Here is a 26,445-nt window from a genome sequence, read left to right as displayed (position 1 = left end):
TTCTTAATGACAGGAGTTTGAAGAGTACATGCCTGATGTTTAAAGAATGTTCCTTAATTTGGATTATTCTGATTGGTCCCTCATGCTTTTAGTTATGCATTTTGTCACAAATACTAACCTTGGTTCATTGATTACATAGAAGGCACAAGATGTCAGTTTATCCCATTGTTGGTTGTGTTAATTTCTATTTGTTTAAGGTGTCCCCCGGATTTCTGCACTGCAGTTATTTTTTCCCTTTAAAATTAATATTCTGTGGAAGAATATGTTGGAACTCTTATTCCTCAACAAAGCAAATGATCTTAATTTTTTTTTTTTAATCCTTACTAGATAATATTGTTTCCATTGATTTTTAGAGGGAGGGAGGGAGAGATTGGTTCCCTCCCACAAGTACCCCTACCAGGGCTGGGATGCAAATTTGCAACTTAAGATATGTACCCTTAACCAGGAGTCAAACCTTTGACCCTTTGTTGCACAGGCCTAAGCTCTGACCAGATGACCAGGGCAAACACAGTGCTTTTTGCCTGGCTCTTGTGCCTTCCAGATAAGCTGGTATTCTGATTGTTCCCTTCGCCCTGGAGACTCAAGTTCTTTTCATGTGTATCCTAACAATCATTTCACTTTTCCCCAAGTTAGCCAGTTGGGGGAAAGGGGATACCCTTTCCAACTCCCTAAATAAGACTTCTTACAGTCTGTTAATATACTAAAGAATTCTTTCTTATGACCAAATACTTTGGAATGCTGGCACATTAAATTTCTCTCTGCTTAAGTCATAGCAGTACTATAACATTTTTTAAAACTGCAAATGGATATTTATTAGTGGTCAAGATCTCCCCACCAGAAGAGGAAATTTTAGAGAACAATAACCTACTTCTTTTGATTTTGAAATATCACACCTTTTTCTAATTTTTTTTAAAATCACAATGTATACACTTCTACATTTTCATAAAATTCAAATAAAATCCATCTTGACTAGCTTTCTTCCTCTTCCTCTCAGTTTTTTACCTCTTACTCATTAGCTTCTTTAGAGTTCACTACTGTTGATGGTTTACTGGTAACTGTTTACCTCCATGTGTATGCATGTTGAAATGCATGATTTTTATGCTTTTTAGATAAATAAGGTTTTGATATCCTGCAATTTGTAAAATTTTTAATTTGAAGGTCATTCTTTATCTACTGCATAATTTCTATATTTAGGGATGTATTATGGTTTAGTCACTTTAATTCAGGCGTCTTCAAACTATGGCCCGCGGGCCACATGCGGCCCGCAGAGGAGTCTGATCCGGCCCGCCAGGTTTTTTGGGCAGTGAGCGCAGCCGAGGTGTTATAGTAGGAATTAGTAGTTCATATAGTCCGGCCCTCCAGCTCTCTGAGGGACTGTGATCTGGCCCCCACTTTAAAAAGTTTGAGGACCCCTGCTTTTCTGACATCCTTATTGCCAAAATTTGTTGACAATCTGGAAGTATTTGTGGAGTGGTTCAGAGGACCCATAATTCCTTAAAGTAAACCTTACAAGTTAGTTTACGCTTGTGTTATTAAGATAGAACTTGCAGATTTGCCAGTAGTAGTCAAGTCTTAGACTCTGTTTTATTTTATTTTTTATCACACAGAAGATGTATAATTTGGAATATTTAATTTAGTGTTGTTTAAAATAACAGTGAATATGCCGAAATTGGTTTTGGCTCAGTGGTAGAGCGTCGGTCTGCGGACTGAAAGGTCCCAGGTTCGATTCCGGTCAAGGGCATGTACATTGGTTGCGGGCACATCCCCGGTTGGGGGGTGTGCAGGAGGCATCTGGTCGATGATTCTCTCTCATCGACGTTTCTAACTTTCTCTCCCTCTCCCTTCCTCTCTGTAAAAACCAATAAAATATATTTAAAAAAAGTAAAAGAAAACTATGGTACATCTACACAACAGAATACTGTGCTGCTATAAAATAACAGTGAATAACATGTCCAGTAGCTAACGTTCACCATAGGTTTAGTAGGGGAATAGCACCTCGGCACTTAACATTACTGGGCTGAATGAATTACACACACACACACACACACACAATTTTTTATTACTGATTTTCAGAGGAAGAGAGGGAGAGAGAGATTATATCAATGATGAGAAATGGCTGCCTCCTGCACACCCTCTACTGGGGATGGAGCCCACAACCCAGGCACCTACCCTGACTAGGAATCAAACTGTGATCTCCTGGTTCATGGGTCCGATCAATGCTCAACCACTGAGCCACAACAGCTGAGCCCTCATAAATGGTGTAGTAGATCACAGTTTGATACAAAGTAGAGGCTCCTACGTGAGCATAAGCTACAACCTCACCTGGAATTCAGCCATGTCTAGTGGACCAGTGTGGGGAAATCCAATGCACGAAAGAACAAAGATTTTTCTGACAAGATACAGCTTACCTTAAAATACTGAGAATAAGGCAAGTTAACTCAGGAGAAAGCATGGGTCCTTGGAGTTAGAAGTAGCAGAGGTAACTATGGTGATTGCTGTACCTGGAATCCTGAGAGGCAAGGGCCGTAATGGTCAGAAGCAGTGTTAGAAGCACCGAGAACCTCTTTTGTAGGGACACTAGTGAACATGATAATCCTCCTGGTCAGTAATGACAGTAGATATGGGAGGCGACATTGCATGTGGCTGCTCTGTGCCCTGTGCACATAAGTGGGAAATTCCATTAAAGGGAACTATTTGGGAGGAAGAAAGTGGCTCATTTCATGAAGAGTAGGCAGACCTTAGTCATGAGTCAGGTGAGTCATCTGGGGATTCCCAGTATTGGGGAACATTTTGTATGAGACTGGAGAGCCTGCATTAACGTTACGAGTAATCCTAGATGTTCTAATTACATTATGTGAACTTAGACCCCTTAACATCCCGAAAAATAGGTTATCACTCCCACCTTGCTTCCTAAAGACCAGCTGCTTGATGTCACACAAGTAGGAAGTGGCAGGCCTGCTGTCACTGACAGATTAAGTGAAGAATATAATGTGGGGAAATGGATGCTAAAATAAAAGGAAGGACAGGATGGTTGGTCTAAGAGATTTCAGCCTAATCTGTTTTTAATTAACAAGGTTGATTATGTTAACATGATACAGAGGGCTCTCTTTAAATAACCTTCCCTCTGTAAATAGTCTTCCCTTGCCCTAACTGGTTTGGCTTAGGAGATGGAGCATCAGCCTTTGGACTGAAGGGTCCCGGGTTCCATTCTGGTAAAGGGCACATATCGGTTGCAGGCTCATGGCCCTGGTTGGGGCACACAGGAGGCAACCAATTGGTATTTCTCTCTCACATTCGTGTTTCTCTCCGTCTCTCCCTCTCCCTTCCATTCTCTCTAACAATCAATGGAAAAAATAGCCTCAAGTAAGGATTTAAAAAAAAAAAAATAGTCTTCCCTCGATCACAACATCTAACCAGTTAATATTTAATAAAGACCTTAAGAAGCTTACCAGCAGTAATATTACACCATTTTCAAATAAAAGTAAACTAGAGTAAATCAGCTGTGCCTTGATTCTGTTTATGACTACAACTGAATATAAGCTGGCGTTTTTAAACAACAAGCTATATTAATTATGAAGTAACTGTTTGAAAATGTTAAGAACTGGATTTACCTGAAAATGCCCTTGGTTCTGAGTCTGCTGTATTGGCATTGTCTCTTCTGATCAATTTGATTAGAGTATCAGTTGAGTTGCAGACACAAGAGGTTTATGTGTCTGTCTCCCAGAATTGATAGGTCGTGGTGGAGACATACCTAATTGAACAGGATATCCATTCTAGACAGCAGCATAGGTGAGAGCAACAACAGCCTTGACATGGTTGTGTGTCTGCTTGGAATCCACCAGACAGACTGATTCCCTTTCTCCCTCCACCTGCGCCCCCTCTCAACTCTCCCCCCCCATCCCCCCAACACACACACACACACACACACACACACACACACACACACACACCTCCTCCTGTAAACTGCACTAACACTGGCTGGAGTGCTGGCTGATAAGCAGATGGCTTATTGGCAAGCAGCCCAAGCAGATAGAGGCAGAGGATAGACTTATGTCAGGACTTTGGTGAAAGCCAGAAGGACCCCTTGTGGAGGTAGGTCCCCTGGATTTGCTCATATAAATGGGAATGTGCTTTACAGTAGAGCCTGAAAAATCAGTATATCCCCAGATCCCAAATTCTGCAAGAACATTTGGTCACTTTCACTAAATGTCAACTAAGTAGTTTTTACAAAGTTAACAACTCTATAAAAATATGAAATTCATATATATTTGAAAATCTGTCATGTTACACCTTTTTACCTCATTTTTTTCCTTCACTCTCCTTCCATTTTGATTTCACATTAAGTTGGTGAGGACAATTCAGTTTCTTTTTGGGTTTCAATCTTTTTTTTGTTTTTCACTTCCAAACCATGTCACCATCCCTCTTCCTTGGCTGTGGAGACAGGAAAAAAATATCTAGGGCCTCAGCTTGGATTCTTCCTGAAACTCCCATCCTTTTGTCCTTATAGAGTAAACTTTTTAAATTAAATTTATTGATTTTAGAGCAAGAGAGAGAGAAACATCAATTTTGTTGTTTCACTTATTTATTCATTGGTTGATTCTTGTATAATTCCTGATGGGGGATTGAACCTACAACTTTGGCATATCTGGTTAATGATCTTAACCAACTTCATACCTGGCCAGGGCACTTTTCTCCCCTCCTCTTCTCTTTAAATTTATCAAAGTAAGAATTTTGCAGCCTCTTCCTTCTTTCCTGTCTCATAGCTGCTCTGCATCTGATTCCTGAGGTAAATTTAAATTAGCATCATATTTCTTTTTTATTTTTAATTATGATTTTATTAAATTCAGAGAAGAAGGGAAAGAGAGAGATAGAAACATCAATGATGAGAGAAAATCATTAATCCGCTGCCTCCTGCACGCTCCCTACTGGAGATTGAGCCTGCAATTCAGGCATGTGCCCTTGACCTGAATCGAACCTGTCCACTGAGCCAAACCAGCTAGGGCTACTTATCTTTTCAGTCACCTTGTGAACAAGCCTGAACTAGCCTATTTGAGGACGAGACCCTAAATAGAGTAATGGAAAGAGGCCCGGCTGTTACAGCCATCCCAGCTAAAACTGCTGACATGGAGTGAGGGCTGCAAATGCATGTCTTCAAAGAGCAGAACCACCAAGCTACCAGCAAGCCCAGATTACACTGCCAAACTAAAGAATGGGAACAAATAAATGCTTGCTTCACATCACCAAGTTTTGGAGTGGGTTGTTCCTCAGCAAAAGATACGGATGCAAGCTTAATTATGCCCTCAATCTAGTTAATAAAAAGCATTTCCAAGTAAACTAGCAACTGCACCTAGAAGTGACCTACACCATGCCAAAAAGAGTTAATGGGTAAATGGAACTGTTAAGCATTATTTTCTTTTATTGATCAGTTTCATTCAAGTTCCTATGCTAAAAACTTTCAGCACATTTCTCAGAATTAGCTTTCTATGATAGCTTTACTCTGTGAAAAAAAATTTTTTTCTTTAGTGTTCCAATAAAATAATAAAATAATACTTTATCTGGCGTTTTAAAGGAGAGTAGTCTCCATTTCTCTAATTTTCACCCTATTGAGTATTTAACCATAGAGTTTAAAGTCAAAGACAGGAAAAAAAAAAAAAAAAAAGATACATCTTTTTAGGCCAGATGTGAAATGCTGAGGAAAACTGGAGATAATAGAAAGCTTTTCTTGGGCAACCAGGATCCTCTTTCAGTGAAAGTCTGATGTGACAAGGAACAGGAAAGAGCAGGAGAGCTACACAAGTAGGAGAGACAAGGCCATTTAAACAAGGTTTTTGAAGCTATTTAATTTGCCAGCACCAGTTCTTCTAATTCTATGTGACCAGGAGGGCCAGGATTAAAAATCAGTTTATTTTCTCTGATAGTCTAATGGTATAATACTTTAGATGTTTCCATTCCAAATTTCCTGTATCTTATAATTTTTTTTTTCTTTTTATAAAGTTTCCACTGAGCCAAACCTGTTAAGGGCAGTGGTCAGCAAACTCATTAGTCAACAGAGCCAAATATTAACAATACAACGATTGAAATTTCTTTTGAGAGCCAAATTTTTTAAACTTAAACTTCTAACGCCATTTTTTCAAAATATACTCGCCCAGGCTGTGGTATTTTGTGGAAGAGCCACACTCAAGGGGCCAAAGAGCCACATGTGGCTTGTGAGCCAGTTTGCTGACCACTGGGTTAGGGCTTATAATTTTTTTTTTTTTTAAAAGAAGGACAATACATCTTTTCCCTTGTTTTTTTTTTTTTAAAATATATTTTATTGATTTTTCACAGAGAGGAAGGGAGAGGGATAGAGAGTTAGAAACATTGATGAGAGATAAACATCAACCAGCTGCTTCTTGCACACCCTTCACTGGGGATGTGCCCGCAACCAAGGTACATGCCCTTGCCCGGAATCGAACCCGGGACCCTTCAGTCTGCAGGCCGACACTCTATCCACTGAGCCAAACCAGTTTTGGCTTTTCCCTTGTTTTTAAAAATATTTTCATTGATTTCAGAGAGGAAGAGAGAAACAATGATGAGAGGGTATTATTGGTTGATTGCCTCCTGGATGGGCCTCCCACTGGGGTTAAGCCCATAACCCAGGCATGTGCCCTTGACTGGAATCGAACCTAGGACCCTTCAGTTCACAGGCTGACACTCCATCCACTGAGCCAAACCAGCTAGTGCTACAATTTTATTTTGCAACAATTTTCTTTTTCTTTTTCTTTTTTTTTTTTTTTAAAGACAAATTTATGTCACAGAGGTAGTCATGATCAAATGGGATAATGTGGAAAACATCTCATATTTAGTACATGTTCAGTAATTAATAACAGTTTCCTTTTTTTAAAACTATATTTTCATTGATTTCAGAGAGGAAGGAAGAGGGAAATACAGAAACATCAATGATGAATCACTGATTGCATGTACACCCCTACTGGGTATTGAGTCCACAACCTGGGCATGTGCCCTTGACCAGAATCGAACCTGGACCCTTCAGTCCGCAGGTTGACGCTCTATCCACTGAGCCAAACCATGTAGAACAGGGCTATAATTTTCTTAATCAGAATTGTAGGTCAGGATCTCCACTCATGCTGTGATCTGTCCGTGGTACTTGGCAAACTCACTAGCAAATGTGAAAAGATTCCCAGACAGCCATGAAAGTACAGTCAATTTAAAGCTATCTGAGGTGGGAAAGCAGTGTGGAAATCACACTGAGACATTTGTTTAGGTTTGGGTAGCCCTGGTAAAGTAAGACTGCAAGGATATAGCAAAACACACACACCTTCCCAACTCTGTAATTTTTAGGGTGGAATTGTATATGGTAGGATTCGAAGGAAGCTAAAAAGACAATTAAATGGAAAAAGACAAGTGGCAGTTACAGTTGACAAGAAAATTGTGTCATTACATTTTTGAAAATATTTTTTTATTGATTTCAGAGAGGAAGGGAGAGGGAGAGATAGAATGATGAGAATCATTGATTGGTTGCCTCCTGCATGCCCCACACTGGGGTTCAATCCCACAGCCCTGGTGTGTGTCCTGACCGGGAATTGAATCATGACCTTCTGGTTCATAGGTTGACACTCAAACACTAAGCCATGCTGGCTGGGCTCATTACTTTTGAAGGTCTTCAAAGTGAGCTACCTTTCTTTTTTTGAGATAACATGTTTCCCTCCTGAGGTTGAAAAGTTCTGGCCTTTAGACTTGTGATGGGTTCAGAGAGGAAGTACTGTACAGTGGTTAAAAACATGGGTGGGGGCTGACGGGCTTGTTCTGTATTCTGATTATTAAATGAACCTATACAGATATTAAAACCCATAGGACTATATATCAAAAGGAAAACAAGCCAATTTTACTGTATAATTTAAAAAACCCACATGGATGCTGGTTTAAATCAATCACTTATTAGTTGTGTAACCTGGGGCAACTTATTTGTGTCTCGTGTGCTCATCTGTAAATGCAGGTAATAATACATCCTGCATGGGGTTGTAAAGATTCAGTTAATGTATGTAAAGCACTTTGAATAGTTCTTAGCTCAACACAAGAGCTAGCTACTATCCTATATAATAAAAGTCTAATATGCTAAGTGTCCGGTAGACCAGTCGGCTGTTCAACCAATCAAAGCATAATATGCAAAGGATATGCTAAGGCTGCTCAACTGCTTGCTATGACATGCACTGACCACCAGGGAGAAGATGGTCTGATGGGTAAGTTAGCTTGCTGCTGGGGTCCACTGATCAGGACTGAGCGAGATGGGCCAAACACGCTCTGGAGCCCTCATGTGGTCCCTCCCTGGCTGGCCAACCTCATGTGTCTCTTCCGGCCCTGATGAGATTTCTCGGCCTGGCCTGCATCCTCTCGGAATCCAGGGTCTATTGGGGGATGTCAGAGAGCTGCTTTTGGCCCAATCCCACAGGACAGGCAGATGGGCCTCACTGGTGCACGAATTCATGCACCAGGCCTCTAGTTACTATATAAAAGAATAATAAAATATGTGGGCTATCATGATTATTGAAACTATGAGTAGCCTGAAATATAACTATCATGAAGTACTACTGCCTTTATGCAAGAAAGGAAGAAACCCTAGAAAAGTGTAATTGAAATCTGTTCTGTTGCTATTGTCCAAGGAAGACATAATCTAACCAATCAATCAATCAAATTCCCTCATTCTCCTAATTCATTTATTCATGTATTCATTGAATGCCCATTTTCTACGGACATTCTGAAAAGAAACTATTTGGCAGGCTTTCACTGATAGTGTGTTCTTTAGCACATGTGTGTGTCTTTTTTGTGTGGCCTTAGTTTTCTCAAATTTACTTCAGCTACTGGCCAAAGGTACTGACAATGTCTGTTAGTAAGCATCATACCTATTGCATCTACCAATGAAATATTAAGACCCAATACATTCTTCCACTAGATTGATTCTGAGAATTATTTGGGAAGTAAAAGGAAGCTTTTGAAAAGAAGAAATTGCCCTAACCGGTTGACTCAGTGGATAAAGTGTCAGCCTGTGAACTCAAGGGTCCCGGGTTCGATTCCGGTCAAGGGCATGTGCCTTGGTTGCGGGCACATCCCCAGTGGGGGGTATGCATGAGGCAGCTGATTGATGTTTCTCTCTCATCGATGTTTCTAACTCTCTATCCCTCTACCTTTCTTAAAAAATCAATAAAAAATATTTTTTTAAAAAGCAGAATCAGGAGGTTCAAGCAATGGTTGTGTGTTTTTTTTTGTGTGTGAATATATATATATATATATATATATATATATATATATATATATATATTTTTTTTTTTTTTTTTTTTTTTTTACAGAGAGGAAGGGAGAGGGATAGAGAGCTAGCAACATCAATGAGAGAGAAACATCCATCAGCTGCCTCCTGCACACCCCCCACAGGGGATGTGCCAGCAACCAAGGTACATGCCCTTGACCGGAATTGAACCTGGGACCCTTCAGTCTGCAGGCCGAAGCTCTGTCCACTGAGCCAAACCGGTTTCAGCACAATGGTTGTTTCAAGGATGATCTAGATAAACTCAGAAATATTCATATCATGAAACTCCTTTACTACATATATTTTCAAAGAGAAAATAAGGATGCTCTTTGACATGAAGGGAAACCATGAGGCATCATTCCTAAAAAGATGTTTAAGTATTAGTCTTGAACCATTTCCTACTCACTACAGGGCATCGGTGGGGCAGACATGACAGAGAGACACTAAGAGCAGGCAGAGGTGCTGTCTATTGGAGTCACATGAGTCTGAAGTCTTGTTTTTAATGTTTAAGCATTACTCTTTGACAGTTGAGAGAAAACAATCCCCCAGGGAGAAGGAAAGCAGCCAAGACAAAATGGAACAGTCTGAGAAAGAATGGAAATGATTCTATGGCTCCAGGAGGCAGAGCCAAGTGGGAGGGGAGCCAGGGTAAGTGCTCAGAGGCTGTCTACGAAACAGCTCTCCCAGCACCGGTGACCACTCAGTGAGGCAGTAACAACGCTGCCACGGCTGGCACAGCTGAAGCTCCAAGTTAGTCATCTGCAGAAAACTAATCTTGATCTCCATTTTGAAGACGTGTCTGAATGATCAAAAAACACAAGCGCACAAGCTTGCATGTGTACTCCACTTCTTGGTGGCCATGGGAAGTGAGTGTCGAAAGGAACAAACAAATTTAGACTCTGGGGAAATACACAGTAAAGCTTTAAAGATCAGTACGGCTTGCCATTTATGGTGATTAAAAATACAAAATGAGTTAAACTTAATTTTGTCTCAGTGACCTAAAAGAATACTGCTGCTTTAAAGGGGGGAAAGGAGGTGTAACTTTAAAAAATAAAACTGACTTGAGCCATGCCGCGGTGGCTCCGTGGGTGAGTGTAGAACTATGAACCAGAACCAGGAAATCACGGTTCGATTCCCAATCAGGGCATATGCCTGGGTTGGGGGCTCAATCTTCAGTGTGGGACGTGCAGGAGGCAGCCCATCAGTGATTCTCATCATTGGTGTTTCTATTTCTCTCTCTCCCTTTCCCTCACCCTCTGAAATCAATAAAAATGTATTAAAACAAAAAAACTTCTGAGTTTAATATTACATTGGAGTAAAAAAGCTCTTTAGTGGCACATACTTTGTCTCTTTAGGTGTCACGAATACAAAGAGGTGACATATTGAACACCACAGGGCTGCAGAGCCAAGTAAATGACCTAATAGAAACTTGCTTTTTAGTCACTCAGAACAACCTATTCTGTGGAAGTGAGGGGGCTGTCCTGACAGCGTCAATGATTACTGATTCAAGGGAAGTCTTGATACTCCTACTAAGGGATTAAGAAGTATCAGTAAACAGACTAAAGCTAAGAAACCAGTATAATAACAGAATTTTCTTAAAAGCACAATCCACTGTGTAAAAGCACAATCCACTGTGTAACTGTGATCTGGGCTGCGTTAGGCTGGCAGGATATGAAGTAAATTAATGCCAGATCCCAGCAGAAGTCCTTGACCGTCTAGGCATGGTGTTTTTTGTGTGAGGTTTCAGAACCACCCATTTCCTGCCTTTTGACTGAGAATCATAAAAGGTTCAGACTGAGAAAAATCTGCCATTTCCTCACTTTATAGGTGAGACAATAACTAGGGATACAAACTTATTTAGTAGTGTTTGAAACTCCTAGCAAAGCACCTTGGAACACTTTAATATATGCCTCAGTCAGACTTTCTGAAACAAAAGCATTGAGTTTTAGAGGCAAAAGACCTGAGAATATGTTAATGTTTACAAATGGAATCTTTGGCCAGCTGGTGGGCTAATGGTCGTGCATGGACCCATGAACTAGGTCATGGTTTCATTCTCATGCCTGGGTTGCAGGCTTGATCCCCAGTAGGGGGCATGCGGGAGGCTCTTGATCAATGATTCTTATCATTAATGTTTCTAACCCTGTCTCCTCCCATTCTCTCTCTGAAATAGAACAAACAAAAAAAAACCAACAAAAACCCTCACAAAACTTTAAAAGCCTAGACAGAAGAAGAGAGAAATGTTTTACTTTTTGAAATATATACTTAGAAGTTATCAATGATAGCATCAGTTTTTAGGTTCTGTATTTCTCTGTAAATGCCAATTTTACAATATTTCCTTCATTTTACCTAAAGAGTCAGGCCTAAGCTTCAAACTATGAACAGTAGAAAGGAATATAATGCTATAATTGAACTTTTAAAATTCAATTTTACATTCTGTCCATAATGAAAAACTAGAGCCCTGACCAGTTTGGCTCAGTGGACAGAGCATCTGCCTGCGGACTGAAAGGTCCCAGGTTTGATTCCGGTCAAAGGCATGTACCTTGGTTGCAGGCACATTTCCAGTAGGGGGTGTGCAGGAGGCAGCTGATCGATGTTTCTAAGTCTCTATCCTTCTCCCTTCCTCTCTGTAAAAAATTAAAAAATCAATAAAATGTATTAAAACAAACAAAAATAATGTTCTCTGTCGATGTGTATCCTCTAGCCCCCTTTTCTCTAAGGCAGCGGTTCTCAATCTTTCTAATGCCGCAACCCTTTAATTCAGTTCCTCATGTTGTGGTGACCCCCACCCATAAAATTATTTTCGTTGTTACTTCAGCAGCGACCCACAGGTTGAGAACCGCTAGCAGGGTCACCTAAGACCATTGGAAAACACAGATATTTACATTACGATTCATTAACAGTAGCAAAATTAGTTATGAAGTAGCAACAAAAATAATTTTATGGTTGGGGGGTCACCATAACATGAGGAACTTTATTAAGGATCGAAGATTTTGAAAGGTTCAGAGAGAAGGGGGCTAGAGGATACACATCGAAAGAGAACATTGTGCTAAATCTGAGTCAACAGGAAATTCATGGATCTGACCGCAATTCAAGCCAATGTATCCCACTAGCATTTATCTCAACTCTGGGATCTGGGACATGACTCGCCAATTGTTCATTGTATTTAGCTAGGAATAATAAAAAGGCATAAACTTCTGATTAATGTAATATTATACAGTATATACAAATGTTAAAATAGTTAAATTCTCTGACAGTTGTAGAATAGACTATGGTTACTAGAAAGTCACAACTTGAATCCTTCTGTACTAAGATTTTTCAGACACTTTTAAGTCATGTAAGGTAAACCTCTGCTTGCTCTCGTGTCCATTCTCCTCTTAGGTAATAAAAATGGTCCCTATTTCCCCCTACATCTTCCGGCTTTCTTGTGGGTGGGTTTATGGCAATGTGACTGTTGATCCACCAATGGTCTATGTGAAACGAAGGATGCAACTGCCGGGTTTTGCCTGCTTCTGTTAAGCAGGGGAGCTGCCGGCTCTTCATCTCTGTTCCTCTTCCCTCTCCCTGGAAAAGGATGGCCACTTGAACAAGCACCAGAGACCTAGAGATGGGAGCCATGTAGTGTCTCACCAACTGGATCCTTGGATGACTACAAGGTACAGAGCCACCGACTCACTTGTATCTTATTTTGGAGAAATGGATTCTCTGCCACTTTTTCATATGCCAATTGCTAAGTGGTTCTCTCATTCAGATTCCAAATAAGAAATGACATCTGGTCTCAATAAAAAAAACAATAGTGAGAGAAACTTGAATGTAGCAGAACTCCTTTTTAGGCATATTTGGGTCACACATGCATACATACACCCTACAAAAAACACAAATAGGCATAGTTCTGAGTAGTTAAAAAGGATGGGCGCACAGGGCAGCTTTATTATAGCTATATAGTTAATATCAGCATGAGCAAGGTCAACTTCATATTTTCATGTTTTTCTTCTTCTGCAGATTGCACACAAGAGAAGGAAGCTTCTTGGTTTTATAGGCCACAGTTCCTTTGATGCGATCTCCTTTGATGTTAACGATATGTGGCAGGAGAGGTGGCCGGACCGTCAACACTGTTCCTTGAGGTGTATAGGCTCGGAGATGTAGTCTGTCTTTAAATTGAGGCGTTACTGCAACCCAACCTATGCAGGCACGCAGCAGAACACAATATGGTGTTAGCAACTCTCTCCCCTTGCCCCCACTGTCACAATCATGCAGTTGGGTTTCCCACATTTGGAGAAATCACAGGGGTCAGCACATCTGGAGTGCAATGGATAAGCCTCGCCCTGGGAAGACCACCTTTCATGATCATGGTATCTCCCTTGCCAGGTATATTAGTTATCTTATCGAAAACACTAAACTAAAGCTTAAAATGGAGCCTGGAAGAGGCTACCGTTCTTCCTTTCTTTTCTTTTATAAAAAAATATATTTTACTGATTTTTTACAGAGGAAGAGAGAGGGATAGAGAGAGAGAAACATCAATGAGAGAGAAACATCAATCAGCTGTCTCCTGTACATCCCCCACTGGGGATGTGCCCGCAACCAAGGTACATGCCCTTGACTGGAATTGAACCTGGGACCTTTCAGTCCGCAGACCGATGCTCTATTCACTGAGCCAAACTGGTTTCAGCAAGGCTACTGTTCTTTCACTCTGCATTTTAAAAAAGCATCCCATGCATTTGTGAAAGGTACAAATTTATTTTCAGAGAAGGTTGCATTTTATGAATTATCTAGCATGTATATCTTTTTTTTTATTTTTAACTTATTATTTTTTTAAATATATATTTTGTTGATTTTTTTACAGAGAGGAAGGAAGAGGAATAGAGTTAGAAACATCGATCAGCTGCCTCTTGCACACTCCCTACTGGGGATGCGCCCGCAACCAAGGTACATGCCCTTGACCGGAATCGAACCTGGGATCCTTCAGTCCGTAGGCCGATGCTCTATCCAATGAGCCAACCCAGTTTTGGCTAGCATGTATATCTTAAAATACTCACCTTATGTTAAGATACATTTCCTCAAAAATACAAAAAGGCTACTTCATTCATATTAAAAAAAAAAGTGCTTGGTGCCCTGGCCAGTATGGCTCAATTGGTTGGGCATCGTTCTGTGCACCAAAAGGTTGCCAATTTGATTCTGGGTCAGAGCAGATGCCTGGGTTTGGACAGATCCCCAGTAGGGGGCATGCAGGAAGCAGCTCATCCATGTTTCTCTTTCACATTAATGTTTCTTCCTCTTTCTCTCTCTCCCTCTCTAAAATCAATACAAACATTAAAAAAAAAAAAAAAAAAAAAAGTGCCTGGTATAAAATTACCTGCAGAGGAAAACTTGATGTCAGCCACTGCTTCCGAATTCTCAAGTCCTTCTTTTAATGTGATGTCTTCAGCAACAAGAGGAGGAAATTCTGCCATTCGCTCTTTTCCACCCATTGGAACCTTTCATTGAGATAAAATGAAGATGTTTGGAAGTACAAATTAAATTCCCTATAGCGCTAATATAAAGTAAAGCACTGACAAAGGTAATTTTGTACATGATCAAGAATAAAATCCTTTTAAACATTAATGGTTGAAAAAGCCCCAAATCACTTCTAGTTAAATGAAAAGCACAGGAAGCCTATAGTTCCCAGTGTCAAGGGTCACATGTGGATGGTGACTCCTGATAGCAAGATCTGCTTTATTAGTTTACACTATTTTTACAGCCCCCTATACAACTCTACAAAGAGTAATGTTGGGAAATTAAGGCAACATCATTCCAAATACTTTAGCGCTTAAGAGTCCTGTCTGCCCACAAAGATTAACCCCTGCCTCATGACAAGTCAAGATTACACATATAAAGATTCAGTGTCTATGCTTACAGATGTTTCCATAATTTGGAATTGACTGGATAGTAATCTATTTATATAAAAGCCTAAGTGACCAGACAACTTGCAGACTGTCCGGTACCTATGACACACACTGACCACCAGGGGGCAGATGCTCAACGCACGAGTGGAAACCACAGGCATGGAAACATGGAACAGACTGATGAATCTCAGAGGAAAGTGGGGAGGTGAGAGGGCAGGAAGAGATTAACCAAAGATCTTATGTGCATACTAGAGGCCTGGTGATCCCTTGGCCTGGCCTGGGGGGATAGGGCCAAAACTGGCATGGTGCATGGATTCTTGTACCAGTGGGGTCCCTTGGCCTGGCCTGCAGGGATTGGGCTGAAACCAGCTCTCTGACATCCCCTCAGGAGTCCCGGATTGTGAGAAGGCACAGGCCAGACAGAGGGACCCCACCGGTGCACGAATCCATGTACCGGGCCTCTAGTTTATTAATAGATGTCTCTGTGTTTAGCAGTAGGGACACAAAGATAGATGTTAGAGTATAGTCTCATGCCCCAAGGAAATCAGAAGGTGAAAATAATAAGTAATCTAAGTGCAAAGTAAGAAATGTGATGAGAGGCATAGTTTATGTATCATGATTGTGGAGGCAGTACTGACATTTTGGACCAGGTAATTCTGTGTTGTGAGGGGCTGTCTTGTGCACTGCAGAATGTTTAACATCATCCTTGGTCTCTACCCACTTGATGCCAGTAGCACCCCCCAGTTGTGAGAAAATCTGTAACTTCTCTTCACTCAGCATCATCCAATACAACTTTCTGCAATGATGTGACTACTGAGCAGTTGAAAAGTGGCTAGTGCAACTGAAGAACTAAATTTTAACATTTATTTAATTTTAACTAATTAATTTAAATGTAAATAGCCACATGTGGCTACCATATTGAACAGTATTGTCGGGAAAACACAGCTCAGTAGTTATTCTAGGATCAGTCCAACATCCCTTTTCTTTTCTTTTTTAAAAATTTTTAAAAAATATATTTTATTGATTTTTTACAGTGAGGAAGGGAGATAGAGAGCTAAAAACGTTGATGAGAGAGAAACATCGACCAGCTGCCTCTTGCACACCCCCTACCCGGGATGTGCCCGCAACCAATGTACATGCCCTTGACCGGAATCGAACCTGGGACCTTTCAGTCCGCAGACCGACGCTCTACCACTGAGCCAAACCGGTTTCAGCCCAACATCCCTTTTCTTAAAGGGTGCACGTCACTTCCTAGCCAAATCCTCAAGGCGAACAAGGTGAGGGGAGAGCTTGCTGACTGTATAACAAAGATGGTTCTAACAAAGGCTTTCTTAGCAGAGCTGTGGGACTATCGCGGTGCATGCTAACCTAACCATGCCATCAGCAGAGTGTGTCGCCTTACCTTGAGTAATGTGTCACCTGCGTGCTTCTGATATATAGCATCTGCCTTCTCCAAGCAGGTAATGTGCACAGGAAGGAAGTTGGAAGCAACTACTGTAAACCATGCTGACTGATTTCCCTTAAGAAAGAAAGAAGTTATTTTACACAATGAAAAACTTACAAAACCAGCAAAAGGCACAATTAAAAACAACAAGAACACAGCTCCCTTATAAGCATATTAATGTAATAAAACTATATTAATGCCTAAGAATAAGGGTACAATATGGCAGAAGCTGTGCATTTCAACAATTGATGTAAAACTATAATTCCTTCTCATAGGCTTATTGATAATTGTTTAAAGAAATGGTAATTTTATTTTTAAAATACATTTTTTTTTAATTTTTTTACAGAGAGGAAGGGAGAGGGAGAGAGAGTTAGAAACATCGATGAGAGAAAAACATTAATCAGCTGCCTCCTGCACACCCCCTACTGGTACATACCTTTGAATGGAATTGAACCTGAGACCTTTGAGCCCGCAGGCCAACGCTCTATTCACTGAGCCAAATCAGTTAGGGCAATGATAATTCCATTAAAAACAAAGGGAAATATTGTCTGCTTCAACTGTCACTGTTTAAAAAATTAACTTTCTATGAGCTTCAAAGAAATATATAAGGGTTTTAAGTGTGTAAAGATAAATTTCCAATAAATTATGAACAAACACCAAACCCAAGAAATGTACTAAAGCAATGGCCTGGAAATTGCAAAATGTGTTGTTGAACATATCCATGTTTCACTTTCCTTGTTCGGGGAGCAGTTCTATAGATACTCTAAAATCCCCAGAATGATGCGATATAAATGAACTCCAAACAAAACCATATGTAAAAGCATACATAACATGGGATATAAAGAAGTATGTACTTTATTTAATGCATATTAACCCTGTACTTAAAGGTTTGACCAATGATTTCCCCGTGAAACAATACCACAGGATAGGGCCAGTATCTTTTCTTAATGCTAAGCTGTATGGGGCCTGAGCATCCTATTGAAGATATAGTTTTAAGCCCAACTACTATATTTCCCCCCCATTGATTTTACCAAGTTTTTAGAATGGGTATTTAAAAAAAAAAGAGAGAATAGTATATCAATGCCCCACATAGTTATGATCAGCATTTTGTCAATCTTGTTCATAAATCTGCTTCCTTAAAATAAATCTGAAAACTGTCACACTTTTTAAAATTGATTTCAGAGAGGGAGGGAGAGAGATAGGAACATCAGTGATGAAAGAGAATCATTGATTAGCTGCCTCCTGTATGCCCCACACTGGGGACCAAGCCTGCCACCCAGGCATGTGCCCTGACCAGGAATCCAACTATGACTGCCAGATTCATAGGTCAACACTCGACCACTGAGCCACACCAGCTGGGCACTAAGCAACTTTTTAATGATACAGACTTCCCTTACCTGCAGAAAGTCTATGCGTCCTAAGGCACCCAAAAATAGAACCATTCCAGGTTTAAGCACAAAAGTTCGTGGAATAATGGAGTGTGTTGGCAAGACAATATTCACTTCTTTTTCTGTTAGAAGTTTTAAAATCTGTGAATTAAAGGGCAGATATATTGGAAGAATTACTTTTATAAAGATATATGATTTACCTAAGAGATAAACAGTGATGAAAGAAAATATTCCAGACTTCACAATAAACCAAAGTATATTATAATTTGCTGCACATTACTCGTTTCACTACTTTATCTTGAGTAACGACAAAATAAATTTATGAGATTTTCTTTCTTATGTCAGCAGAATCCCCCTAATGTCAAAACTGGCACGAACTCAAAACAATGATGATTCAATTCTAAAATAGAATTCCAAGGCTTATAGGGAGCAGTAGTTTTTAGCCAAAGGTAAGGTAATAAGTTATCTTATGTCCTAGTGGCAAGTATGTACAAGTTAAATGCAAAATGGTCACAGCATTTTAGGAGCAGGTTAAGAGCTTAAACAAGCTCTTCCTAAATTCTGGTCTTTGCCAAAGCTGGTTTGGCTCAATGGTAGAGCGTCGGTCTGCGGACTGAAAGGTCCCAGGTTCAATTCCGGTCAATGTCATGTACATTGGTTGCGGGCACATCCCCAGTAGGGAGTGTGCAAGAGGCAGCTGGTCGATGTTTCTCTCTCATCGATGTTTCTAGCTCTCTATCTCTCTCCCTTCCTCTCTGTAAAAAATCAATAAAAATATATTTAAAAAAAATTCTGGTCTTTAGTTTCCTTATTTCCCCCAAATATTCAGAAAGTTATGAATCCTCTGGCTTCTAAGGATGAAGAGTTCCAAACAGACTAGAGAAAATAGAAAAGGAAAGCCAGGAAGTACAATATTCCGGAACCAAAATTTGATTTAACAAGAAAAAGAATAGGGAAGGTAAAAAAAAAAAGGGAAAAAAGAAAACTTTTGTGAACTTGCTTAAAGAAATAGAAAGTATGGGCTACCATCCTGGCTAGGTGGCTCAGTTGGTTGAAGCGTCCTCCTATAAGTACAAAGTGGTGTGTTCGATTCTAGGGCATATACCTAGGTTGTAGGGTTCAATTTTCCGTTAGGGCATGTGTGAGAGAGAAGCAACCAATGGATATTTCTCTCATCCTTCCTCTCTCTAAAAAATTTTTTTTTAAAAAGTGATACCTAGAGAGGCTCACAAGAAAATACATAAGATGACTGCAATTAGTTTTCCCCAGCATTTGTGTTTGAAAAGCATATTAAAAGCCACTTGCAGCCCAGCTGGCATGGCTCAGTGGTTGAGCATTGAAATTTGAACCGGGAGATCTTGGTTCAATTTCTAGTCAGAGCTCATATCTGGGTTGTGGGTTCGATCCCCAGTAGGCGGTATGCAAGAGGCCTCCAATCAATGATACTTTCTTATCATTGATGTCTCTCTCTCTCCTTTCTTCTCTCAACTAAAAAAAACTACCTGCAGTAAAGAAACCTTTAAATTCTTTTTAGACCCTAAGACTTTCATTTCACCACAGAATTTCTTGGTTCGGTTTGGGAAACTGATTTAAGGCATCAAATAAATTAATCAAACAAAGTGACACTAGAAGCAAAGTACCTTAAACACCTTAAAGACCCTTTATATCTCAACACTTAAGTGTCTGATTCTGCTGGGCTAGAATATTTAGCAAATTCTTGCCTTTCTGACTATTTGACAAGTGAGTATGACTAAAGTAACTGCTATTCTTTTTTTATTTTATTTTAAAAAAATATATATTTTATTGATTTTCTTCCAGAGAGGAAGAGAGAGGAATAGAGAGTTAGAAACATTGATGAGAGAGAATCATCGATCAGCTGCCTCTTGCACACCCCCTACTGGGGATGTGCCCGCAACCCAGGTACATGCCCTTGATCGGAATCGAACCCACTACCTTTCAGTCTGCAGACCGACGCTCTACCACTGAGCCAAACCGGTTTCGGCAGTAACTGCTATTCTTGACCTGATTCTAAAAGGGAAACATGAGTTGAAGTTAAAGTGATAATACAATTCTGAGAATGAAACTCTTAAGTAATCCTGATGAGGCAAAGGAAGGAAAAGTACCTAAGAAACCAATGTTGTTTCACAGGGAGATACAGAGATTACAGAGATAATTAGGTGAATTAGATTTTGGTCAGTAACCAGATTCAAAGGAAGGTGATTAATACATCTGCAGTAAGGCTGTATCCTGGATGTACACTCGAGTCAACAAATGGACGATGATCATTCATGATATCAAAACTGTAAATAAATAAAAAGTGAGACTTAAAAAGTATGTAGAATATAGGTTGAATTTAATGATAGGATCAAAGCTGCTCAGGAGATACTGCAATTGGATTAAAAAGATGTACAAGGGGCCCTAGCCAGTTTGCCTCAATGGACAAAGCATTGGCCTGCAGACCAAAGGATCCTGGGTTTGATTACAGTCAAGGGAAAGTACCCTGGTTGCAGGCTCTTCCCTGGCCCGGGCCCTGGTCAGCATGTGCAGGAAGCAACCAATCGATGTGTTTCTCTCACATCCATAGCTCTCTGTCTTTCACTTTTTTTTTTTTTAAATATATTTTATTGATTTTTCACAGAGAGGAAGAGAGAGGGATAGAGAGAAACATCGATGAGAGAGAATCATCGATCAGCTGCCTCTTGCACACCCCTACTGGGGATGCGCCCGCAACCAAGGTACATGCCCTTGACCGGAATCGATCCTGAGACCTTTCAGTCCCCAGGCCTACGCTCTATCCACTGAGCCAAACCGGTCCCGGCTTTCACTTTCTTTAAAAAAAAAAAAAAAAGAAAGAAAAAAGAAAAAAGAAAAAAAAATCTATGGGAAAAAAATGTACAAGGGGAAGACAGGTAGAATTAATCCTGTTCTAAATTATGCTGAAATGAGAGCACTCATACAAAAAATTCCATTATTTTTATTTTTAAAATCCTCACTGGAGAGATTTATTGACTAGAGAGAGAGGAAGCGGGACAGAGAGAGAGAAAATACAGATGGGTTGCCTCCCATATGCACCCTGATCAGGAATAGAACCTGCAACCTTTTTGGTGTATGGGACGATGCTCCAACCAACTGAGCCACCCGGCCAGGGAAAGAGAAATCCCATTCTTAGAGTCATACTTTTAACAACAATCACAAATTAGAAAACATTCTTAAACGGGCCTGGTTAATGACCAGCTATCTCTCAGAGAGAAAATGTAGAAAATAAGGACAAATAACCTGGATTATGTCAGCATAGAAAATATTCAATGTTTGTTGGATGAACTAATGAAAGAACATAGGGAGGAAGAGATAGGACGTTATACTTTAAAATATTTCAAAGTTTTGAGGAACAACGGGTACAAGTTATAGGAAGACTGTTCAGATCAATACAAAGAGAAGGTCAAAATCACACAGGTTACCCTGGGAGGCAAGATGACATTGTTTCAGCTGATGAGGAGTCACTCCTTACTTCAGTTCAAGCTTGGTGCCCTCTGATGGATATGCTATAGAGGTACTTCAAGCATGAAATAGGTGGCTGGACTGTAGTAATATTTATAATTTCTTCCAACCTCAAAATCTAAGATTCTATAAATGTCTCCCTAACTAAGGTAACAAGCACAGAAACACAAGTAGGGTGTCAGTAGCAAAGCCCAACAAATTAAATATAGAACTTGATGGCATATAGTTTCATCCCTGAACCATTTCCATGAATGAATCAAAACTGAGTCTATCATGAAAATATATCTCCTTTTTTTGTGTTCTACCAATTAAGACAGTACTCATGCAACTGAAAGTTAATGTTCTTACAGTTCAAGTGCCTAACAGTTGAAGAGTGGATAAAAAAGCTGTGGTACATTTACACTATGGCATACTACGTAGCTGTAAAAAAGAAGGAACTCTTACCCTTTGTGACAGCATGGATGGACCTAGAGATTATATTATGATAAGCAAAATAAGCCATTTAGAGGAAGATAAATATCACCTGATCTCTCTTATACGTAGAATCAAAAGAACAAGATAGGACTAGAGGCATAAATAAATAGAATAGACTGACAGATCACAGAGGGGAGGATGGGAAGAGAGCAATCAAAGAATATATATGCATATATGTATAACCCATGGACACATACAATAATGTGGTGAAGGCCTGATGGGAAGGGGGGGTGGGCCAGGGTGGAGGGAGGAGGAAATGGGGGACATCTGTAATAGTCAACAATAAGAGAAAGAAAAGAAAATTAATGTTTTCAAAACACATCAAATACATACACAATTTTCCTTTGTAATTCCGGGGGTGTCATAAAACCAGTGGGCATCTTTCACATCTTCTGGGGTCAGTTCTACTTTTTTGGTGGAATTATCTGCAACCCTAACAGGTTCATTTCCCATGTCATAGGCAAGTGAATCAGCATCAAACTCAAAGTCAGCTTCATTCTTTTGTTTTTCTGAATATAAGAATGCAGCTTCATTCTTTTGTTTTTCTGAATATAAGAATGTTCTTCCAACTCTTCCTAGAATAAATTATATTGAAATAATTATTACTCCTTTAAAACCTTTGACTCCAGAGAGATAATTAAAAAAAATTTTTTTTTTATTGATTATGATATCACATAATTGTCCTCATCCCCCCATTCCCATCCCAAACCCCTCCCCACATATGCCCCCAACCCCCTGTTGACCATGGCCACTGGCTAGGCCCATATGCATGCACACAAGTTCTTTGGTTGATCTCTTCCCCTTACCCCCACCCTCCCCTACCAGACAGATAATTCTTATGTTTGCATCAAACAAGTTACTTAAACTATGAGGTATGAAAGTAAGACTACAATGATATATAGCTTTGGTTAAAAAAAAAAAAAAAAAAAAAAAAAAAGGCAGTGGGAGTTGGTGGGGGGTGGAGACATAGAAGCATTGACATAGAAGCATTGAACAGACTGTCCAATGGGACGGCCGGGAAGCGGGAGATAAGAGATCAACCAAAGCACTTGTATGCATGCATATAAGCATAACCCATGGACACAGACAGTAGGAGTGGGGTGGGGAGGGGTGAGGGCATGTGTGAGGGGGTGGGAATGGCTGGGGAGAGCTCAATGGGGGAAAAAGGAGATATATGTAATACTACACAATAAGAATAAAAATTAAAAAAAAAAAAAAAAAGTCAGGGGCCCTAGCCGGTTTGGCTCACTGGATAGAGCTTCAGCCTGTGGACCAAAGGGTCCCAGGCCGGATTCCAGTCAAAGGCACTTGTCAGGGCTCATGCAGGAGGCCACTAATTACAGGCTCCTCCCTGGCCTGGTCCCTGGTTAGGGCTCATGCAGGAGGCAACCAACTGATGTGTTTCTCTCACATCAGTGTTTCTCTCTGTCTTTCCCTCTCTCTTCTACTTTCCCTAAAACTCAATGGAAACATCTCCTAGAGTGAGGATTAATAACAACAACAAAGGCAGCTGGAGTCACACTCTTGCATTGATCAAGTATGTTCCTGGCTGTGTACATCGGGCATGAGGGAAATTACTGTAAATCAAACTGTTTTTAGTAACTGAACGTTGAAAAGAGATACCAGGAAAAGGGAGCATCTAATTTACTGCTGCTGCACGGAGTCAACAAGTGTGCTGGTCTGCAGGGAGGGGCCGTATCTCAGTGGAAGTGGAAATGCTTTTTCTGCTGTATTTCAGGTTGCTCAACAAAGAATTTTCGCATAGACCACACGAGAGTTTCTTGTAGGAGATGCTTACCTACTACATAAGCATGCTTTTTTAAGCGATTAAGTTGGTTTTTTTCTAGCTGACTAAGATCTTCTTCAGCTTCAGTTGCATATCTTTTCAGCCTTTTCCTCCTTTCAAACATTCTGTAAGGAGTTGGGTTGCAAATAGGAAACTTCAGAAGGTTTAGTGTAGTACCTGAAATACCAAAACGTATCTTTTAATAAACTTGCACAAGGGAATATGGGGCAGAAAAGTAACATTTCTGAGGAGCTACACACTGAATTGGGTACTGTGATTTATTTCACTTAACTTCATGACAAAATTATTCTTATTTTTTAGATAAGGAAATAGGCTCAGAGACTGGCTTACAGGCTCAACCAGGATGTGAATCCAAAATCTGCAGATCTGATTTTTCATTTTCACAAACTACCACCCTACATAAAAGCACTGATTTCGAAGGAAAAATGAGGCAGTTTTGTCAATCTTAAATACAAACAGGGTCAGAAAAGGACTCATTTTGTAATTACAGGAGTTTCTTAAAACCATAAATTCGAGCCCTATCCAGTTTGGGTCAGTGGATAGAGCATCGGTCCATGGACTGAAAGGTTCCAGGTTCAATTCCAGTCATGGGCATGTACCACAGGTGCAGGCTCAATCCCAAGTCCCAAGTCTGGGCTCATGCCAGAGGCAACCAATCAATGTTTCACAATGACGACTCTCTCTCCCTCCTCCCTTCCACTCTCTTAAAAAAAAAAAAAAGAAAAATCAGTGGAAAAATATCCTCAGGTGAGGATGGACAAAACAAACACACCACAAAATGGACATTTCTTTCAACAAAGCCACACATCATCTTACTGCATTAGTTGAGTTATTCAAAGGTTAAAGGTATAGAGTAAGTATACTGATTTATAACACGAATAAACTCAAGACAGTGGAGGTAAGTGTAGAAAGTCAAAGGACCTCCATGCAACCATCCAGAGTAAAGCTCCAAGGGAAACCTCAGAGAGAGCAGGAACTTCGTTGCCTCGTTTATCTCCAGGGCCTAGAACAGTGATGGAACATACAAGATCTCCATAAATATTTCTATTAGAAAATGACTGGCCAAAACCAGTTTGGCTCAGTGGACAGAGCATCCGGCTGCAGACTGAAGGGTCCCAGGTTCGATTCTGGTCAAGGGCACATCTCCAGTAGGGCGTGTGCAGGAGGCAGCTGATCGATGTTTCTCTCTCATTGATGTTTCTAATTCTCTATCCCTCTCCCTTCCTCTCTGTAAAAAAATCAATAAAATATATTTAAAAAAAAAGAAAAGAAAGAAAATAACTGCAACTACTACGTTTCCTGGCACTATGCTGACCCAGAAGAGAGGAGTTGTTAGAGGAGGGAGAGAATTATTAAAGGGAAGGCTACCGACGGTTCCTGGTGGACTTGAAGCATCTCGGAAAAAGAGTGGGATCTTGGCCCAATGCCAATCTCTAGGCATTTAGGGGGCGGACCTCCGAGAGAGAGCTCACCCGGCCAGGAGGAGATGGTGGCTCGGTCGATGGCCTCGGCGCCCTTGGCGATGCAGTAATCCGACTCCAGGAGCGTGTTGAAGAGGGTAGACTTGCCGGCGTTGGTGGCGCCCACCAGGTAGACGTCGCCGCGGTAGCGCCAGGAGCGCTGCAGGGCGGAGATGAACTCCTCCACTCCGTACCCGGTCTTGGCGCTGATGAGCCGCACGTCCCGGACCACAGGACCGGCCTGGGCCGGAGGACTCGAGTTCTCTTCCCCGCCCGGCGGCCCGCCCCTGCCGGGGGCCCGCTGCAGCCCGGCGCGGGCACAGTCGTCCCACAGCCGCTCCCGCAGCCGCTGCAGGTAGCCGGGGGCGTCCTGGGGCAGCAGGTCCACCTTGTTGCCCAGCACGATCAGCTGCTTGGGGCCGACCAGCGCGGGCAGGTCGGGCAGCAGGGCGTCGGGCAGATCGAGCAAGTCCACCATGTAGAGCACCAGGGCGGGCCCGGGCTGCCGCAGCGCCGTGCTCACCAGCTCCAGGTACTGCTCGCGGCTCACCTGCAGGCGCAGCGCGCGCCGGTGGTGCACCAGCAGCCAGCAGCGCTGGCACACGGTGCGCGCCAGCCCGGCCGCCTGCGCCCTCGCGCTGAGGAACTTCTCGCTGGGCAGGTAGCCAGGCACGTCCGGGTCCTGGCAGTGCAGCTCCGCCCCGCAGCCGGAGCAGCTCAGGCCGCTGGACGGCACGGTCGGGTCCGGGTGCCCTACGACCGGGTGCACCCGGAGCCTGGCGCGTAGCTTCTGCTGCCGCCGCTCCTCCCGCCGCTGCAGCTTCTGTCGTTCCTCCTCTTCCTGCCGCTGCCGCAGCTCCCGCAGCTGTCCTTCCACGGTCGGAGCGGCCTCGGGCTCCGGCTCCAGGACGTATTCGGGGAACAGAAAGTCCTCCTCCATCTCCATGTCATCCCTTCCTTCGTAACCCGCAGTCGCCGTCGGGCCCCGAGGAAGCCCGTGTCGCAGGCCCGATGCGTGCTGGAAGGAGGTGGGGGCCGCGCATCTCCTCTCGAGGAACGGCTCCCGGAGGCCATGGCGCGTTACCGTGGGAGCAGGTCCCTGAAGGAAGGGCCTGAGCAGTCTGCGGGCGAAGCGTGCAGGCAGCATGGGGAACCTGGCCCCCGAGCCAAGGGGCGGGGCCAAGGGCGCGCACG

At 41.6% G+C, this 26,445-nt stretch overlaps 1 protein-coding gene, 2 long non-coding RNA genes and 1 other non-coding gene across 10 annotated transcripts; 2 read left to right on the top strand and 2 right to left on the bottom strand.

The window, feature by feature from the left end:
• Positions 1-2,206: 2,206 nt before the first annotated feature.
• On the bottom strand, positions 2,207-26,445 carry NOA1 (nitric oxide associated 1). 7 transcript variants are annotated; one of them, XM_036415376.2, is made up of 8 exons: positions 25,264-26,441; positions 23,783-23,947; positions 22,508-22,559; positions 22,318-22,471; positions 18,022-18,153; positions 16,583-16,699; positions 14,652-14,772; positions 13,106-13,479 (listed from the first exon to the last, which is right to left on the bottom strand). In XM_036415376.2, the coding sequence occupies exons 1-8, from the start codon at positions 26,396-26,398 to the stop codon at positions 13,271-13,273; spliced, it is 2,085 nt and encodes a 694-aa protein (XP_036271269.1). In that variant the 5' UTR covers positions 26,399-26,441; the 3' UTR covers positions 13,106-13,270. The 7 variants fall into 7 exon arrangements, with proteins under 7 accessions (XP_045428182.1, XP_036271269.1, XP_045428164.1 ...); XM_045572208.1 differs by having other exon boundaries at positions 22,318-22,482; positions 22,513-22,559; XM_045572226.1 differs by lacking the exon at positions 13,106-13,479 and adding an exon at positions 2,207-3,005 and having other exon boundaries at positions 22,318-22,559; positions 25,264-26,445.
• LOC123651289 lies at positions 11,499-11,677 on the top strand. Its single transcript, XR_006739908.1, has 2 exons — positions 11,499-11,540; positions 11,571-11,677. It is a non-coding gene; the product is annotated as an uncharacterized LOC123651289 (long non-coding RNA).
• On the top strand, positions 13,475-14,899 carry LOC118706160. Its single transcript, XR_004983915.1, has 2 exons — positions 13,475-13,666; positions 14,634-14,899. It is a non-coding gene; the product is annotated as an uncharacterized LOC118706160 (long non-coding RNA).
• Positions 13,507-13,674, bottom strand: LOC118709560. Its single transcript, XR_004985045.1, has one exon. It is a non-coding gene; the product is annotated as a U1 spliceosomal RNA (small nuclear RNA).

This window comes from Pipistrellus kuhlii, unplaced genomic scaffold, assembly GCF_014108245.1.
Source record: "Pipistrellus kuhlii isolate mPipKuh1 unplaced genomic scaffold, mPipKuh1.p scaffold_m20_p_1, whole genome shotgun sequence".
Taxonomy (NCBI): Eukaryota; Metazoa; Chordata; class Mammalia; order Chiroptera; family Vespertilionidae; genus Pipistrellus; species Pipistrellus kuhlii.
The sequence above is the reverse complement of the archived record's forward strand: the minus strand, read 5'-3'. Positions and strand labels throughout refer to the sequence as shown.

Coding starts and splice junctions, on each gene's coding strand:
- NOA1 (XM_036415367.2), bottom strand. CDS start 26,398: ATGCTGCCTGCACGCTTCGCCCGCAGACTGCTCAGGCCCTTCCTTCAG. Junction 22,560..23,782: donor AAAGCATGCTTATGTAGTAG/GTAAGCATCTCC, acceptor AATTTATTCTAG/GAAGAGTTGGAAGAACATTC. Junction 14,773..16,582: donor CAGGTGACACATTACTCAAG/GTAAGGCGACAC, acceptor TCTCAATGAAAG/GTTCCAATGGGTGGAAAAGA.